General features: G+C 39.3%; 1 protein-coding gene across 2 annotated transcripts; it reads right to left on the reverse strand.

The window, feature by feature from the left end:
• Positions 1-10111: 10111 nt before the first annotated feature.
• cUnh5orf24 (chromosome Un C5orf24 homolog) lies at positions 10112-19060 on the reverse strand. Of its 2 annotated transcripts, none has more exons than XM_082549761.1 (2): positions 18716-19060; positions 10112-16648 (listed from the first exon to the last, which is right to left on the reverse strand). In XM_082549761.1, exon 2 carries the CDS (start codon positions 16646-16648, stop codon positions 16025-16027), a length of 624 nt encoding a protein of 207 aa, XP_082405887.1. In that variant the 5' UTR covers positions 18716-19060; the 3' UTR covers positions 10112-16024. The 2 variants fall into 2 exon arrangements, with proteins under 2 accessions (XP_082405887.1, XP_082405886.1); XM_082549760.1 differs by having other exon boundaries at positions 10112-16651.
• Between the last annotated feature and the right edge of the window lie 38 nt (positions 19061-19098).

The following is a 19098-nucleotide window of genomic DNA, read 5'->3' on the forward strand; positions in this document are numbered from 1 at the left end:
CTGTACATCTTCAACCTGAGCCTGAGTCTGGAGAGGGGTCCTGAACCGTGGAAGACTTCCTGCATGGTTCCGATGCCAAAAATCGCACACCCCAAGGAGCCAAACAACCTCAAGCCTGTGGCCTCGACTTCTCATCTGATGAAGACCATGGAAAGGCTCGTTCTGCACCACTTTTGCCCACTGGTGAGCTCAGCGATCGACCCCCTGCAGTTCACCTACCGATCTGGAATCGGGGTGGATGACGCTGTCATCTACCTTTTACACCGATCCCTCTCTCACCTAGAACAGTCTGGGAGCACTGTGAGGAAAATGTTTTTTGACTTCTCCAGGAGACTAAGGTCCTTTGGAGTCTGCAGGACTCTCTTAAGGACATTCTATGATACCGTGGTAGCATCTGCCCTTTTCTATGCAATGGCCTGCTGGGGGAGCAGATGCACGGACAGGGACAGGAGCAGGTTTGACAAACTGGTGCGGAGCTCTAGCTCTGTGCTGGGATGTCCTCTGGAGTCTGTGGAGGCAGTGGGCAAGAGGAGGATATTAGTAACGCTGACATCCATCATGAACAACCCACATCACCCTCTGCATGAGTCTGTGTGCTGAGCAGCTCTTTTAGTCAGAGAGTGAAACAGCCTCACTGCAGGAAGAAGCGCTCTCGCAGATCATTCATCCCAACAGCAGTTAGACTCTATAACTCCTCAATCACAAAATCATAAGTCACTGGACATTGTGGACATACACTGTCACACTTCATGCATAATGCATCTTTTTATATGTATGGACGTGTGCAGGTATATGTGTATGTATACATATGTATATTTAGTGTGTACATTCAATTCAATTCAATTTTCAATTCAATTTTATTTATAAAGCGCCATATCACAACAAAAGTCGCCTCAAGGCGCTTCATAGATACAGAGAAAAACCCAACAATCATATGACCCCCTATGAGCAAGCACTTTGGCGACAGTGGGAAGGAAAAACTCCCTTTTAACAGGAAGAAACCTCCGGCAGAACCAGGCTCAGGGAGGGGCGGCCATCTGCTGCGACCAGTTGGGGTGAGAGAAGGAAGACAGGATAAAAGACATGCTGTGGAAGAGAGACAGAGATTAATAACAGATATGATTCAATGCAGAGAGGTCAATTCACACATAGTGAGTGAGAAAGGTGACTGGAAAGGAAAAACTCAGTGCATCATGGGAATCCCTCGGCAGCCTACATCTATTGCAGCATAACTAAGAGAGGATTCAGGGTCACCTGGTCCAGCCCTAACTATATGCTTTAGCAAAAAGGAAAGTTTTAAGCCTAATCTTAAAATTAGAGATAGTGTCTGTCTCCCGAATCCAAACTGGAAGCTGGTTCCACAGAAGAGGGGTCTGAAAACTGAAGGCTCTCCCTCCCATTCTACTTTTAAATACTCTAGGAACAACAAGTAGGCCTGCAGAGCGAGAGCGAAGTGCTCTAATAGGGTGATATGGTACTACAAGGTCATTAAGATAAGATGGGGCCTGATTATTTAAGACCTTGTATGTGAGGAGCAGGATTTTGAATTCAATTCTGGATTTAACAGGAAGCCAATGAAGGGAAGCCAAAACAGGAGAAATCTGCTCTCTCTTTCTAGTCCCTGTCAGGACTCTTGCTGCAGCATTTTGGATTAGCTGAAGGCTTTTCAGTGAGTTTTTTGGACATCCTGATAATAATGAATTACAGTACACATGTGTGTGTAGTGTGCATGTACATGTCTATACTTATAGATATCTATTACTTACAAATTAATAGTAGCGGTAAAATAGTTAAATTTATGTCTTGCATGTTTCTACAACCATATCCATAATCACATACTGTGTATGCTACCACTGTATATATCACAGGTGTCAAACTCTGGCCCGCGGGCCAAATTTGGACCGCAGCCTAATTACATTTGGCCCGCGAAGCCATACCAAATTACTATTAGAGCTGGCCTACTGGTATTATACAGCTAATATATATATTGTTTAGTATTAAGCTTTGCTTGTTCCATATTCAGTTTTTCAGCAAAACTTGCTTGAGTCCATAAGAAAAGATTCATTCTTATATCTGAGAATCTGAAGATTTTGTTTTTCAATAAATATTAACATTAGCCCGCGACTTTGTTCCAGTTTTGAATTTTGGCCCACTGTGTATTTGAGTTTGACACCCCTGGTATATATTGTATTATCTTACTTATTTTGTATTTGTTTGTATTTTATTTGTATTTTTGTATTTTCCTGCTGCTATCTGTACCTGAGCTGAGGTAACGCAAAAATTTCCCCGCTGTGGGATCAATAGTCTTATCTTATCTTATTTTAGAGAAGAGAAATACATTTGTTTTGGCCGATTGGTCAACTTGACCTCCAGCTTTAGGCAACTAAAAAAAATGGCACAGTGTCCCACATTGTAAGGAAATATGGGCAAAGCTGCTGGGGGAAAGGGTTTGCTTCAAAACAATCCAACAGCTACTGTACATGCTGGGATAAAGAAACATTTAACCTAATAGGTCTGTAGTCCGTTATACTGCTGTGAGAAAATACATGCAATGTGTCACAAAATACAGTGTCATCACTTTTTGGCAAGATAAATAAAATTCTTGAAAAGTGCAATTACATATGGCTGCTTTGCCAAAAATAGAAATAGTGAGTGGTTAAGGTTCTCGGTATTTAACTTCTTGAAGTTGAACAAATGTCAGCAGACTTCCTGTTTACACGTTGTGTCAGGACAAGCGAGCCACACTGTATCTACTTTAAGAAGCTCGTGTGCAGCAGATGCAGCATTACCTTTAAATGTCACTCAGCTCTGCCCAGATAAGTGACTTCCCATTGTTCCCAGAGTGAAAAGGAATGGCATTAACACAAGAAAGAAAACAGCGGTTTAATACAAGACATTTTTAAAAAAAATGAAAAAAAGAAAAGAAAAAGAAATTATGATTTCACAGAAACATCCCTGGTTAATATTAGTTTTACATTGAAAAGTGTTCAACTGCCTTTCAGAGAGGTGACACCTCCCAATTTCAAGGTAGTTATTTTATTCACTTTTTCCATTAACCATTTAACAATTTTCCCTTTGGGTTCAGCATCACAGCTTTTTTTTGTGGGAAAGATATTGCTCACATCAAATACCTAAAAACCATATCTGTTGCTCTCATAGATTCCATCCAGTTTACCACACACGAGGCTCCAAATTGTACCAGGAGTGGGGTTTGAACCCACGAGAGCATCCGCTCATTGTAACTTAAGTCCAACGCCTTAAACACTCAGCCATCCTGGTGCATATATTTACGCTTTGCCAAATCATGTGCATACATAGTAGCCCTTACTGGTAATCTCTTATGCATTAAGAGCTAATTAAAATCCTTACATCTATTATTCAGTTCTTTATCCTGCACCCTTTCCCACATTTCCGCCTCCCTGATCAAAACCCCAGTCTTATACTTTTGCACCAAGGTTCTATACAGAAGTCTATGATTTATAATTATTATTACATCTTTACATTCCTTATTTTTCTTTCTCCATCTGTCCATTTGACGGTAATAAGTTGGTCTATCCTCAGCTTTGGGGACCTTATTATCCCATTCAATCAAAAACCGCAGAGGTAAAGACAACCAGAAACAGATTAAAGCTTGGCACTTGTGTATATATGCTTCCTTTAGCAATTTGCATACATTACTGCAAAAAATCATGTCCAACTTCAGAGGGATGCATGGCACATTCCTTCCCCCCTACCTTATCTCTTGGTACATCATCCCCCTTTTCACATATTCATAATCCCTCCCCACATAAACTTAAACATTTTTCATATAAACCTCAACACACATGGAATTGGGAAGATGTAAGCAAGGTGGAGAAGGCCTGGTAGGATATCAGCTTTGATAACTAGCACCTTTCCCAAAATGGTAAGCTTCCTCTTGTTCCATAGCCCCAATTTTATACGCATCTTCTTCAAAATCTTTCCCCAATTAAAGATAGCATCCCCCTCTGTATTCCCAAAGGAAATACCCAAGACCTCCATTGGCCCTCCACATAATTGATATTCACAAATTGCCTCTCTCCTGCCCGCCCATCTTCCCAGGTATTTATACATTGACTTATACTTGTTTATTTGACAAGTATATTGATTCTGTTACACTTTTATCATCAGCCAGGTACAGCATTGTGTCGTCCGCATACTGTTAAATTTTTAATGTTTCTCCTCCCGGTAACTGTATTCCTGTTATGTCTGGGCTTTCCCTAATTGCACAAGCCAACGGTTCTACATATAACATGTACAGTAAGACTGAGACCCCCTCTCAGTCTTACTGTACATGTTATATGTAGGACCTTGGCACAGACCTCTCATTTGTCTTTCTTGTCTTACATCCCAGCTTTTTTGGGGGTGACTGGGTGGGGGGATATTGCTCACAGCAAATTCCTAAAAACTCCTATTGATCATTGTTGCTCCCATAGATACATTTCAGTTTACCAGTCATGAGGCTCCAAATTATACCAGGAGTGGGGTTTGAACCCACGAGAGCATCCGCTCATTGGAACTTAAGTCCAACGCCTTAACCACTCGGCCATCCTGGCGCATATATATTGTGTATGCGTGTTCCTTTAGGAAACAGGAAGATTGGTAGGAGAAAGAAACATATTATTCTTGTTTGTTAGGATCATAGCCATAAATGGAGGACTCTTATAAAGTCCATGGATTTTCATTCACACATATTACATGAGTTATCTACTCTTTACACACTAAGGATCCACACTACCAGGGCTACGGCACACAGCTGTTTTATAAATCATCAAAACCAATACTATCCTAAGATTTATTATATACAAAAATGATCTGTTCCAAAATGTTTTCATGTAATCCTGAAAACAGAAAAACAATCTTCTGCACTATTAACCATCCACAAATGGAAACAACAGACAATACAGGTGATTTTAGCTAAAGAAGCCAAGAAAAAATTGTGGGGGGGGGTTTTTTTTTTTCAAACGATGTAATTTACAGCCACAGAGGACAGGAAGCTGCAGTATGTAGAGAAAGAGAAGAGTTAAACCTATAATCAACATGAGTCCTTGTAGATGGCAGCCTCCGGTTTTTAAAGACTTCTATCGGTCTCTAGTGGACAACAGAGGTAACTGCAGGATTCGAGCCAGAATAATGTAACTGCAGTTCAAAACTACATATTTTTTTGATTTCCCATAGAAAGTGTGTGTCCACGTGTCAGTCCAAGTGGCAGGATTTAGTAATTCTCGTAATAGTTAAATGTAACTCATTCACAAATATTAAGTCGCAACATTTCAGCCTGACTAACCTTCGAAGATTACACGAAGGCAATGTCCACATATCCACACGCACGCATATATCTAACGTATAACAAATTTCTTTACAGAAACTGTTGAATCAAATTACACTTCTTTTTCACAGCTTCAGGGAGTGCACCGTTCCTGGAAATACTGCAATACCAGGTCGATGCGTGGAGTGGACGGAGCAAGCCCCTATTCCATCTCCCTGTTCCAAAAATCAATTTAATATATGGTCCCCGGATAGGGGACGTATCAGATATTAAACTGATAAGAACAGATACTACACTTGATCTTAGCCAAAAGGCCGAGAAGCGATACCCACATATGGCACGACAGAAACGACTCATTCTGCTTACTGCAACTCTAACTCATGGTTACAATGAAGAACACAGTCGCCTTCTAACAAATGGTAGAGGACAGGTCGATGTTTTACTGACGTTTTACCTCCGAAAATCACAATATAACTATGGTCGGCATGTTTCAGTTTATAAACGGCGCCACATATATAACGACACTTTAGTTTCTGAAACGCCGGTCAGCGCGTGCCGGTTAATGAGATTCAAAATCACGTGGTCGTCTGCAGTCCAATCAGCGGTCGTTAAGACGGAGCGTCTTAAATTCATTTTTATAACTTTCTTGGCGTTATAATTGTTTTCATAATATGATAATTACAAGATGAAAGAATTATAATACCAGTATCGTGCGTTGAAATGAAACGACGAAAATCAAATAAACACGTCTATGATTGTTTAAGGTTTCACAAAGACACACTTCCGCCCTCAGGTGTACAGACAGAAAACTGCACAAAGTCTACTCTAGACCACAGTAATCTACTGTAGAGTACTGACACTGGATTTGCAGCAGTTTCTAACCATGGAAGTGGACATACAAAACTAGCTTAAATAAGTTACAATTATTTATGCATTTTTGTAACTTTGGTGTGAAATGAGAAAGTCTGAGAAAACTTGCAGCTGGAGGGAGGTTGAATGTATCTGTTTATCTTTTCTGCATTTGTATTACTTTAACGAACTAACCCCAGTGCTATTTCTTTTTTTAAAAAACAAACAAAAAAACATAACAAACAAACAAAAGAAAAGCGAATAATTTTTTTTACACTTTAGCTTGTTTAGCAGTTAGCAAAACACCCTTAGGTTAGAAAACACACAAAAAATAAACAAACAAAAACAATTAGGATTAACAAAACAGTACGACATCGACAATTGAAACTAGGGTTAAATGTCAGAATGAAATAAAAGGCACTGTTCATAAAGAGTTGGTTTGACCACACCTACCTTTAAAAGGTTCTCTTAGGGGGCAGTGTTTACTTTATACGAAGTAATAGAATACAAGCCACCCTAAGCCGTAGACCGCAAGACGTCTTAAGATTGTGGTGTGATGGTGTGACATTTAATAAAAACATTAAATAGAACTATTGCCAGCTATTTTTTAAACACTTCAAAAACAAAGCCAGTTTAACCACCTTAAACTAACAAAAGCTACACTTACACCAAAAGAATCAGACATCTAAACTGCTCTTGAAGCATTTACAATTCTTAAGATTGCAGTCCCATTTAGAAGAAAACTGGGTGATGTAGAGACAAGGCACCATCTTGGTTAAAATATATATTTAAGTCAGCTCAAGAGGACAAAGGCAAGGAAGGCAGCAGGTTCGAATGGAATCTGCTCCAGATTGCTCAGGGACTGTGCAGACCAGCTGTGTCAGGTGGTCCTGTACATCTTCAACCTGAGCCTGAGTCTGGAGAGGGGTCCTGAACCGTGGAAGACTTCCTGCATGGTTCCGATGCCAAAAATCGCACACCCCAAGGAGCCAAACAACCTCAAGCCTGTGGCCTCGACTTCTCATCTGATGAAGACCATGGAAAGGCTCGTTCTGCACCACTTTTGCCCACTGGTGAGCTCAGCGATCGACCCCCTGCAGTTCACCTACCGATCTGGAATCGGGGTGGATGACGCTGTCATCTACCTTTTACACCGATCCCTCTCTCACCTAGAACAGTCTGGGAGCACTGTGAGGAAAATGTTTTTTGACTTCTCCAGGAGACTAAGGTCCTTTGGAGTCTGCAGGACTCTCTTAAGGACATTCTATGATACCGTGGTAGCATCTGCCCTTTTCGATGCAATGGCCCGCTGGGGGAGCAGATGCACGGACAGGGACAGGAGCAGGTTTGACAAACTGGTGCGGAGCTCTAGCTCTGTGCTGGGATGTCCTCTGGAGTCTGTGGAGGCAGTGGGCAAGAGGAGGATATTAGTAACGCTGACATCCATCATGAACAACCCACATCACCCTCTGCATGAGTCTGTGTGCTGAGCAGCTCTTTTAGTCAGAGAGTGAAACAGCCTCACTGCAGGAAGGAGCGCTCTCGCAGATCATTCATCCCAACAGCAGTTAGACTCTATAACTCCTCAATCACAAAATCATAAGTCACTGGACATTGTGGACATACACTGTCACACTTCATGCATAATGCATCTTTTTATATGTATGGACGTGTGCAGGTATATGTGTATGTATACATATGTATATTTAGTGTGTACATTCAATTCAATTCAATTTTCAATTCAATTTTATTTATAAAGCGCCATATCACAACAAAAGTCGCCTCAAGGCGCTTCATAGATACAGAGAAAAACCCAACAATCATATGACCCCCTATGAGCAAGCACTTTGGCGACAGTGGGAAGGAAAAACTCCCTTTTAACAGGAAGAAACCTCCGGCAGAACCAGGCTCAGGGAGGGGCGGCCATCTGCTGCGACCGGTTGGGGTGAGAGAAGGAAGACAGGATAAAAGACATGCTGTGGAAGAGAGACAGAGATTAATAACAGATATGATTCAATGCAGAGAGGTCAGTTCACACATAGTGAGTGAGAAAGGTGACTGGAAAGGAAAAACTCAGTGCATCATGGGAATCCCTCGGCAGCCTACATCTATTGCAGCATAACTAAGGGAGGATTCAGGGTCACCTGGTCCAGCCCTAACTATATGCTTTAGCAAAAAGGAAAGTTTTAAGCCTAATCTTAAAAGTAGAGATAGTGTCTGTCTCCCGAATCCAAACTGGAAGCTGGTTCCACAGAAGAGGGGCCTGAAAACTGAAGGCTCTCCCTCCCATTCTACTTTTAAATACTCTAGGAACAACAAGTAGGCCTGCAGAGCGAGAGCGAAGTGCTCTAATAGGGTGATATGGTACTACAAGGTCATTAAGATAAGATGGGGCCTGATTATTTAAGACCTTGTATGTGAGGAGCAAGATTTTGAATTCAATTCTGGATTTAACAGGAAGCCAATGAAGGGAAGCCAAAACAGGAGAAATCTGCTCTCTCTTTCTAGTCCCTGTCAGGACTCTTGCTGCAGCATTTTGGATTAGCTGAAGGCTTTTCAGTGAGTTTTTTGGACATCCTGATAATAATGAATTACAGTACACATGTGTGTGTAGTGTGCATGTACATGTCTATACTTATAGATATCTATTACTTACAAATTAATAGTAGCGGTAAAATAGTTAAATTTATGTCTTGCATGTTTCTACAACCATATCCATAATCACATACTGTGTATGCTACCACTGTATATATCACAGGTGTCAAACTCTGGCCCGCGGGCCAAATTTGGCCCGCAGCCTAATTACATTTGGCCCGCGAAGCCATACCAAATTACTATTAGAGCTGGCCTACTGGTATTATACAGCTAATATATATATTGTTTAGTATTAAGCTTTGCTTGTTCCATATTCAGTTTTTCAGCAAAACTTGTTTGAGTCCATAAGAAAAGATTCATTCTTATATCTGAGAATCTGAAGATTTTGTTTTTCAATAAATATTAACGTTAGCCCGCGACTTTGTTCCAGTTTTGAATATTGGCCCACTGTGTATTTGAGTTTGACACCCCTGTTCTACAGCATCACTGAGACCATGAATCTCCTCCACAGAGTCCAGGCCAGGTTCACTCAGCCTCTCTATCCTGGTTTTTGGTTGTCAGCATTTGTTGGAGACACTGTTGAGTTGTGTAAGTTAAAGTAGACCGGAGTGATGACTGATCTGTGGTGAACAGTAAAATAATATATGCTGAGATGTGGCTGCACTGCTGAGGTCAAACTCTGTGGGTGAGAATTTAAAAAAATTGAAAAATACTGCATTTATAAAAGCAGGTATACTTATAACATATGCAGATTTTATAAGAATAAAACTTGCATTAGAAAGTGTTTTGATTTATTCATTTAAATAAACCTATTAATTTCTCTGAACACAATCATCTCCGAAAGGAATGTATTATAATGTAAGAAAATGTCATTATAATTTATATATTAATTAATTCAATGTCTATATTTGTTGCTGGGTATTTCATATGCTGTGTATTCTTCTTGTATATATTATAAAGCTGTTTTAATGATATTACAAAATCACAGCAGTATTAAATGTAAATTTAAGCATGTTTAATTGAAGCATTCTGAATAATGACCAAATTTACTTTTGGTAGCTATAATGTTAACACTAATGCTTTCAATCTTTACAAATGCAGGATTTTTAATTGTTATAGAGTATATTTAGTGTAAAAGCTCAGGTTATCTTTTCTTCCACTGAGCAAAACGGTCCCATCTTTTGTAACCTGCACAGCAGAAGAGCCACACCTGATGGTTGCATTTATTTCTGATAGATTTCCTATTGTCCTGTCCATGGCCATTTAAAATAAATCTTGGATTTGTTCCACTTTTATGATTCTCAATTTCTTTACTTTTATTTTAATATAACAAATAAGTAAAAGGTTACAAAAGTAAATAAAAGTAAACATTTCACCAGACAGTGTTACTTTCAGATTTATTACACAACTTGTTTAAACATTCCACAACAATCATGCAGGAATAAAATGGGAATTATACAAAGCTTTACACGCTTCTCCAATCACACTTCAGGAATAACTGGACTTCTGATCATTGTCTCAAAAACACTCAAAATGTGAGGTAATTTTTAAAAATCATTATCTACAGACGAAAGACCGTGTGTTGACTGAATGCCGAAGAGGGTGAAAGAAACAAAAACACTCATTATAGGGTAATGAAGTCAGCAATTAACTATACATAACTGTGCACTGCGTCAGCATTGAGTTCATTTGGAATATTAAAGTTTAAAATGCCAGGAATGTCAACAAATGCACCATCAATTCCTTATCCCTTATTTGATGTCCTCCTTAGAAGTAAAAAAAAATTACACATCAGAAATTATTAACATAACACCTTGTCCTTTTTTCTTTTGTACATCAATTCTACAAAAGAAATAAAAGCTACAGTAAAACAGACGCACAAACAAAGTCAGGGCGCTCTGGGATCATTGGACATTTATCATTTCATTCCCTTAAATTCTTACCATTCAGAGAAAATCTGTAAAGGTGCAGAAAGTGTCTTACCTAAATTCTGACTTTGAAAGGTCAAATACTTGAGAGTCAATCATAACTACCTCAGCCTCAGCATATATCTATACTTAAAAATATCAAAGCTTGAGATAATTAAGATAACGGTTGTTATAATTACCTTCTGTTCTTTTAACGCCTGTAACACAAAAAGCTTCCTGTCTTTTTTTTAAGAGCTGAAACATGTTTTGGGGGTTTTCCTTAGTTGCATACACTATACACACTATATGGACAAACGTATTGAGCCACAACTTTCAGTCTTTCAGTCTCATTGCCACAGGTGTGTAAAATCAAGCACCTACCCACACAGTCTGCCTTTTGTGAAAGAATGAGTCATTCTGAAGAGCTCACATTCAAGCGTAGTGCTGCGGTACCTCTGCAACAAGTCAGTTTTCATGCTAGATATATTCAACAATCAGCTGTAAGTGGTTTTATTGCAAAGTGGAAGTGTTTAGGAACCACAGCAACTCAGTCATGAAGTAATAAGAGCAGAGGAGGCATAGTGTTTAACAGTCAGCAACGCTCTGCTGACTCTGCCGCGCTCCAAAGCTCCTCTAGCATTAACATCCTGAGTTCAATTCCACCATCAGGCCGGGGTCTTTCTGTGTGGAGTTTGCATGTTCTGCCCGTGTTTGCGTGGGTTCTCTCCGGGTACTCCGGCTTCCTCCCACTGTCCAAAGACATGCAGCTTGGGGATAGGTTAATTGGTTAATCCAAATTGCCCATAGGTGTGAATGTGCGAGTGAATGTGAGTGCGAATGGTTGTCTGTCTCTGTGTGTTGGCCCTGCGACTAATTATTGGAATTCAATCCAGATAACAGTTTCCCCCTTACTTGCTAAAAAAAAAACGCATATGAGAGCTAGCTAAGCTCTTTCAATAAAAAATTGAATATGCCTGATGAGGGTTTTTTACACATAATCTGGGTGTTTGGCAGTGAAATACTGTTGTTATTAACAGATTTTAAAAAACGCAAAGTTTCCAAAACTCCACTGTCTATGTGCAAATATCTAGCTTTTAGCCGCTAATAGCAAACTAGCAAGATGTAAAAGTCTATTGGAGCTGCTAAAAGTGAACAAAGCTAATTGTGTGTGTGTGTGTTCACTTTTTCAGTAAGTTGCAGATGTTATAAGAACAGAAGCTACCCAGAAGATTGAAGAGCAGTAACAAAAAGCCATATGTCACAGCTTTTACTAAAAGGTGACTTACACATGTTATAAGCAACCTTAACATGTCTTCAAATCTCCCTTTAAGTCACTGCGAGCAAACTTCACAATAGCCACTGTGTATGCTCTTATTTATGCTTTTCCTGCTGTGTCATATATCAAAATGTCTGCTGTGGGAAAAGCTCCCCAGTTTTGTTGATCCTATCAGGGTTAGAAACAAATAATAACAATTTAATAAACACTTTAGCCACAAATACTGTGTGAAAAAAAAAGGTCAGATCATGAGAAAAACAGGCACCATATCCACCATAATCTCAATGGAAAATATCAGGTAAATATCAAACATGACTATATAAGAATTATGGATAAAAAGAAGTCTAATTTTGAAGCATATAAATAGAAAACAATGAAAAGTAAAGTTTGTATTATCAACGTGTACTACTTTACAGTGTGCTCATTAAACACATACTCTCCCAGATGTAACAATGTAACGATGAAGCCAAACAATCATTTTTTATGGGTTAGTGGTTTGTTTGTTTTTCAACTTCCATTTCCATTTTCATGCGCCGGCTGTTTTGTGAGGTTGTTCGAGTATTTTTAGATCAAGTCAGATGAGATCATATTCTTTGGTAAAAGGAGGGTGAAGAGGATGTTTGTATGAATTACCTCTGATAACACTACGCACGTCAACAAACCAATGATAAAAGGCCTTATACACAAGTTTAAAAATACAATGATAAAAAGTGATAGTATCAAAGTTTCCACAGTACAATACATACAACAGATTATTGCACCAAATGTAACTATTATAAATGTTATAGCAGAGCGACTTAGTGACACTGTTTCACTTTCTCCACTCTCTGGATTTAAAGCCACCCATAAATGAATAATACAATTAAAAAGCGAATGTTCAGTAGGGAACGTTTTAAAGACCAAAAATTATTATTTGCTGAATGATTAAGTAAAAAAATTATAGTGGCAAGTAGTTACATAGCCAATCGGTCATTTTGTATCAAAATTCTCATTAACTATATGTGTATTACACATGTTGTAAAGTCACAAATATTAAACCAATAAAGCTTTGTGCATCTTACATTTACACTAAACTGGCATTTCAGAAAACATCGCTTTCACCTACGGTCGGCTTCAAGTGCGTTACAGGGTAATGGTAATATACCTAAAAATGCACAATAAATACTAACCTTAAATAATAAGCATGATTGGACTTTGTCATCACTTAAAAAATAATGAGCTGCTTAAACTTTTCCTTTAGGAAAGTTACATTTTAAGTGATGATTTTAAGTGATGATGCTGTGAGACTCGCAGCAGTGATGGTGTGATCACCAAATGTTGCTATCAGCTCGTCTTTCCTCTGGAGGAACAGCGCCCTCTCTCTGCAGATTTCCCACTAAAACCTAGAGGGCTGTGGTGGGAGAAAGCCTTATTAGATGGTCTGATTTGTTTACTTTCAGCATTTTGTCCATACACTGCCTGGCCAAAAAAACAAATTTTACAAAGCAAAAAAAAAAGAAAAATTTTCATCCATCATTTTTCATCCAAGTATGTTGGAAGGGTCAAATTATTGGCCTCTTTCAGGCAAAGAAAACAACTAAAGAGACTGATAAACTACTAAAACCGGGTAGGGGCTTTCCAAGTTCTCATTACAATAAGGCAGTAAGCACAGAGTAAAAAGAACAGGACTAAACAAAACCACTCGTCAATGAAAGGGTAGAAAAGGGTTCAATTTGGTAGGAAGTATAAAGATTGGACTCAGCAGTGGAAAAATTGCCAGATTTAACCCTTTAACGCCTATTGTTTCATATTACATATTCAGTTTTTTGTGAGTTATATCATCAGTGTGATTTTTTTTCCCAATAACAAACCTAAAAAAATTAATTTTTAAGTATTTTCTTTGAAGCCAGATTTAGCAAACACAATATAAATTAAAAGTCATATATAGAAATTAAAATGTAATTCATTTTTCAAACAAATTTGCTAGATAGTTCAATAAACTCTCCATTTTCAAAAAAATCAAAGAACTTTCTAGCAATTATTTCATATTTCAGGCTTTCATAACCCTGCAGGAGCATGCAACTGTGTATGTACAAAAACGTGGTGACGCTGCATAAGCTTATCGAAACAATGCCATGGTGAATGCGAGCTGTCATCAAAGCTAAAAAGGCAGTGCAAGATATTATTAGATTTTTTTTGACAGGCAGTGTATTTTCTGATCTGTGAGCAAGGATGCCAATAAGACTTTTGAGTCTTTAGCTGGGTAAAAGTGTTTAACTTTTAAAAGTCATATCATTCGAATTACATTCAGCAACACATTCATAGCAGATGAGATTCTGAATATCTGTGAATCTGTTCACTATCTTGGGACAAATGTAACACTGATGCAAGATTTCATTATTTTACACCAACAAATGGACCCTGTGGTTTGACACAAAACAAGAACACAATAATAGGTAACAGATTTTCCTCTACAATGTGAGCCTTTTAGAATAAAGCAGTGTACCCTTTCTCTTACTTTATACTGACATCTACACACTAAAAACAGTCACACGGGTTTACATTTTGCCGTAGGAGTGATAAATGCAAAGCTAAAAATGAAGCTTTTAGATCAATATAAGGACATTTAAGCTGCGTTTCAAACACAAGTGCCTCCTAAAAACGAAACAAAACATGTCTAAAAGTTGTTCCAGAGCAGGAACAGTGAGGAAGGTCATATTTTTAAATGGGCATGTTGCTTTTTTAAGACATTAAGTTTGTCGTTCTTGTAAAAGTAAGCTGTGTAGAAAAAGAGCGCATTTTAAAAAATGATTATTTTGGTATTTGTGCTGAAATTTGCAAAAGAATAGCAGACAAAAGCAGAGAGTGGAGAAACAAGTCCCACCACAAATAAGCCAGCAGGTTGCTGGGACTAGCTAGTGGCTGTGAAGAGTGATCAAATACAAAAACACCATCCATCCAAATGTCTACAGCTTCTCTGTGCCGAATATGTAACAAAAAAGGCAACCACAGTCCACATTAGCCAATTTGTAGCAAGTCATCAGAGACGAAGAGTGTTGCTGTGAAGGTGTGTACATTTTTTTTTAAAGTTTTATACTTTTAGTTTAAAAAAATACAAACAAAACCTTAGCTGAATAACAATGATCTGCATGTTGAGTCAGTGGTTTTGCATGCAAATAATATGTAGATATTTTGCAATGTGACATTTAGAGAATAAAATCTGTTTTTAGGAGGAATTCCTTTTTTGTGTTACATGAGGAGCTGAGTGGAACTGGATCGGTCAGATTTTAGTTCTTGGATGCTGGATAAATATTTAGATTTCTACTTTTGAAGTGCCACTGAGCAAACCACTAGACTACCAACCTTTCCTCTATAACTATATTTCTTTACTTCCTATCAACCTGCCTGTTTTTCATGACGGCAGCTCATTTAAATTACAAACTGTAGTTCAGCAATAATGTCCTTGTTTACATCAAACAAGATTTTGAATTGTTTCCATTAGAGGTTTCCTCGATAATTTAAAAATAAATGATCAACATCACATCATACATTATTGTGTAGCTGTTCTTATTCTATGCTTTTGCATGGCTATGGTTACACACTCTCTTGCGAACTCCATTTATTTGGAGATTTAATTAAATTGCCTCAAAAGAAATTATGCAATAGACAACGGTGTAGATGAACTTGCAAAATTGCAATAATATTGTCGTTATCGGCAATAATCGTGAAGAGAAAATCTGACAGGACAGTCCAAGTTTCCAACATTTGTTGGCGTTAAAATGCTACATGTAACACTCTAAGACTTAACTACCACAGTAGCTGCTGGATAAAAGCCTCTTGTTCAATGAATATCTGGTATTTTTTTCTCCCCAGAAAACAGATACAGCAATGTGTACACTGTATAGTGAAACCTTTCGCACACTATAGATCTCTAGCACTGAAAAACAGTAATTTTATCAGGTGGCAGGCACACAAAAGACACAAACACGAATAATAGAAAAATCCTCCCCTCTCTCTGCCACACAGCAGACTAGGAAAGTTTGCAATCACCCTCAATATGTGGCAGGAAACCTGTGCGTGTCTGTCTGTTATTCCAGAGACGAAGGGTGAAGTAGAAACGGGGTACAGGCTTTACTCATTAGCGGGCTTCTCTTTGCAGGAAGGTTCACAGAGGATTTCTTTGTGTGGTAGTGGATAGGGGAAAGCTGCTCCGCTGCAAGTGCTACTGTGAACCAGTTTGTTGAGGCGAGAGAGGCCCTTGATGCTGCCAGGAGGCCTCCCGGGGCTGACCTTATACCCCGCCGCTCTGGTCGTACCGAGCGGCCTTCCAGGACTCGTCTTGAACCCGGCAGCTCTGGTGGTGCCGAGTGGTCGCCCTGTGCTGGTTCTATAACCAGCTAGCTTGGTGGTTCCCAAAGGCCTCCCACGTCTGCCCGTCTTCCCGACAGACTTGTTCTTCTTCTTGGCATCATCTGTTGCTTGATTGGTGTTTTTTAACCCTGCTAGCTTTCCAGACGAGCGGGGGTCACCCCCAAGAACTTCCTGTCTCTGGCACACCATGGGCTTGTGGCTCTGGGTGGGTAAGGCCATGGGAGCCAGTGTCATCTGGAGGGATGATGGAGGGGGAGGAGGGTAGAACTTGCTGGCCTGTGAGGTGCACAGGTCAAAGTGAGCAGTGGGGTGGTGGCTGTCCTCTGCTAGGCACGACGGCCTGCTGTTCATGCAGAAGTCACTGGTTGTCACCTGGCGCATCATCTTCTGTTGGGGGTTGGAAATAATGCATCATCACTCAAACATCAGGACTAATGTTTTCTGGATAGTGCCATGTCAGGTTAAAGTTAAAAAAACAACTCTGCAGTTGAAACTGATCATACCCATATTTGCATGAAGACAAGAAACATGGGAACACTAAGACTTCAGTGAAATATTCTGAAAGCATCATCTGGTCTAATCCAGATCTACACACGGTGGGTCTAATCCCATCCCAACAGATTATTCTCATAAGAAAGGTCAAGAAAGGGTGCTGCTTATTTCTGAAGTGAGCTTCACTTTTGTGCTGCTGGTCAAAGTTCAAATTTAGTGTCAGCGCTAAATATTAAGGGCTCATTACTGCCACGCTGACAGTAGAAGGCTGAAAGCATCTACTATGACCAAGGGGCAACAATGACCACATTGCACACTGAAAGGGGAAACTTCAAAGTGCATGAAGGTGGGAGACGATGCTATATCTGAACCATTTTAACAGAAGAAAGGACTTGAGGATTGTTTTGCTCTGCAGAGAAGGAGCAGCAGCATACTGTAATGTGGCTGTGTGCTGAAGTCGAGGTTATTACAGCAAACAAACTACACAATAACTGTTGTCTCATGGTGTTTGTACTATAAGATAAAGACCCAACAATCAGACCTCAAATAAAACGTAGACTCAAAAAGAAAGGCAAACTAACAGAAACAATAATGGACTTACAAAAGTAATCCACAATATTGAGTAAATATGCTTAGTCTTAGTTAACTTGCACTACTTCTAAGCACTTTGTTCTCCAATTTCTCTTGTTTCTTATTTATTCCTGCTGTCTTACTCTTTATATTTTGTTCCTGCACAGTTGGCATGGAGGACTTATAACTTAGTTCTACATGTACAGTGACAATAAAGGGCTATTTTATTTATTTTCAGCCTGAGGAGGCATTGGTTAATCTGTTGGGTTGTTTGTTTGTTTGTTTTTATTATAATGACTGTGAGTCAACTGCCTTCACACAGTGTTGTCCTTGTTTTATAATACCAGCTTTGAACTTCCTAATCTGCCTTCAATAATAATTAGCACGGAAACATACAAAACTAAACTAAAAGTAAACAAGAAAAACAAGCAAATCCACTCTGAAACTAAACAGAATTAAAACCAAATTAGAAATTTGGATTCACACCCTTCATGTAACAACAACAACCCCTAAAAGTTAAAAAACATTATTGTTATTATTACTACTACTACCTATATAACCAGGCAAATACCCTTCATATAACAACAAAAAAACAAGTGCTGAAACTATTAAAATAAACAAGAAAATCCCCTGAAACTAAACAGAATTAAAAGTAACTTATTAGAAATATTGAAATAACAATAAAAAAAATACAAAAACTATAGATCTCGATGAAAAATGCTTTGTTTAGAAACTCAAGTTCACATCTAGTTCGCTTGTTTACACGCAGACTTTCTCGTGTTAACTCGACCATGAAAAGCTGTTTCATAATTTAACAAACAGCATATGATTACATACGTCCCATAAACAGCTTCGACCTTAAGAATAAGGATAGACCTCACCAAAGTGGTGCTGAAGTGCCTTAGAGCAAGACCTCTCCTCTCGCCGGTCATAAAACCGCGTTAGACTGAATGCATTTGGCTGCTTTGCACACTTTAATTACAGTAATGAAGAGTGTAAATGGAGTGAAGTAAAGAGTGCACACAGCTGCTGTCGCCTTTTCTGCAGAGGAAACGGGACGCAGGGAGGTGTGGACTTTCACCATCACACACGCTACACTGTCAGTAGTAATATTCATTCACAAAAAACAAAATGCACATGGATTCCGCATCTTTGCATTCAGACAAAACCTCCAGCTCTCCGTTAACGAGCAGCACCGAGGGCTGAACGTAGCCTCGTTCCTGGCCCGAATAACGGGCTTTTTTTTTTAAGAGACACAGAGACTGGTTTACTCTGTTTACAACATGGCAGCTGACCGCGGACAGAGCTGATTTATGTGCTCGCATTTGAGCCGCATAACGAATCTAAATGCCCCTCCGGAGACCCGCGTTAGCGCTAACGTTACTGTACCTCGATTGTTCGCAGATCTCGGAGCAGAAAGGGTTAAGGAGCAAAATGATCTTTCATCCCCCTCAAAGCGCGAGTCGATCCATTTTCCAGAATATTTTCTCGCCACAGGACATCGGTTCGCTAACACACGATCACCGCATCGGGTAGTTTCGACGCGAGCGACGGTGAGAGGTGAGATGTGGTCAGCTAGACGGCTCCTTTTTTCATCTCCCAGCTCCAGCGGTTTGGATAAGAAACGCAGCCATTTTCCATTAAAAATTTATAAGACAGCAGCGCAGTCTGAGCATGCGCACAACAGCAAACTGGGGATGTGAAGAGGTTATTCTCCTTCCCCTCCTCCTGAACTGCTTTCACGACGGAAAACGCTTTTTTTGTCTCTCAAG

Source organism: Aulonocara stuartgranti (genome assembly GCF_965226115.1).
Source record: "Aulonocara stuartgranti genome assembly, chromosome: 10".
Classification (NCBI taxonomy): domain Eukaryota; kingdom Metazoa; phylum Chordata; class Actinopteri; order Cichliformes; family Cichlidae; genus Aulonocara; species Aulonocara stuartgranti.

What these genes read in the sequence shown, in the direction of transcription:
- cUnh5orf24 (XM_082549761.1), bottom strand. Translation starts at nt 16,648, where the DNA reads ATGATGCGCCAGGTGACAACCAGTGACTTCTGCATGAACAGCAGGCCG.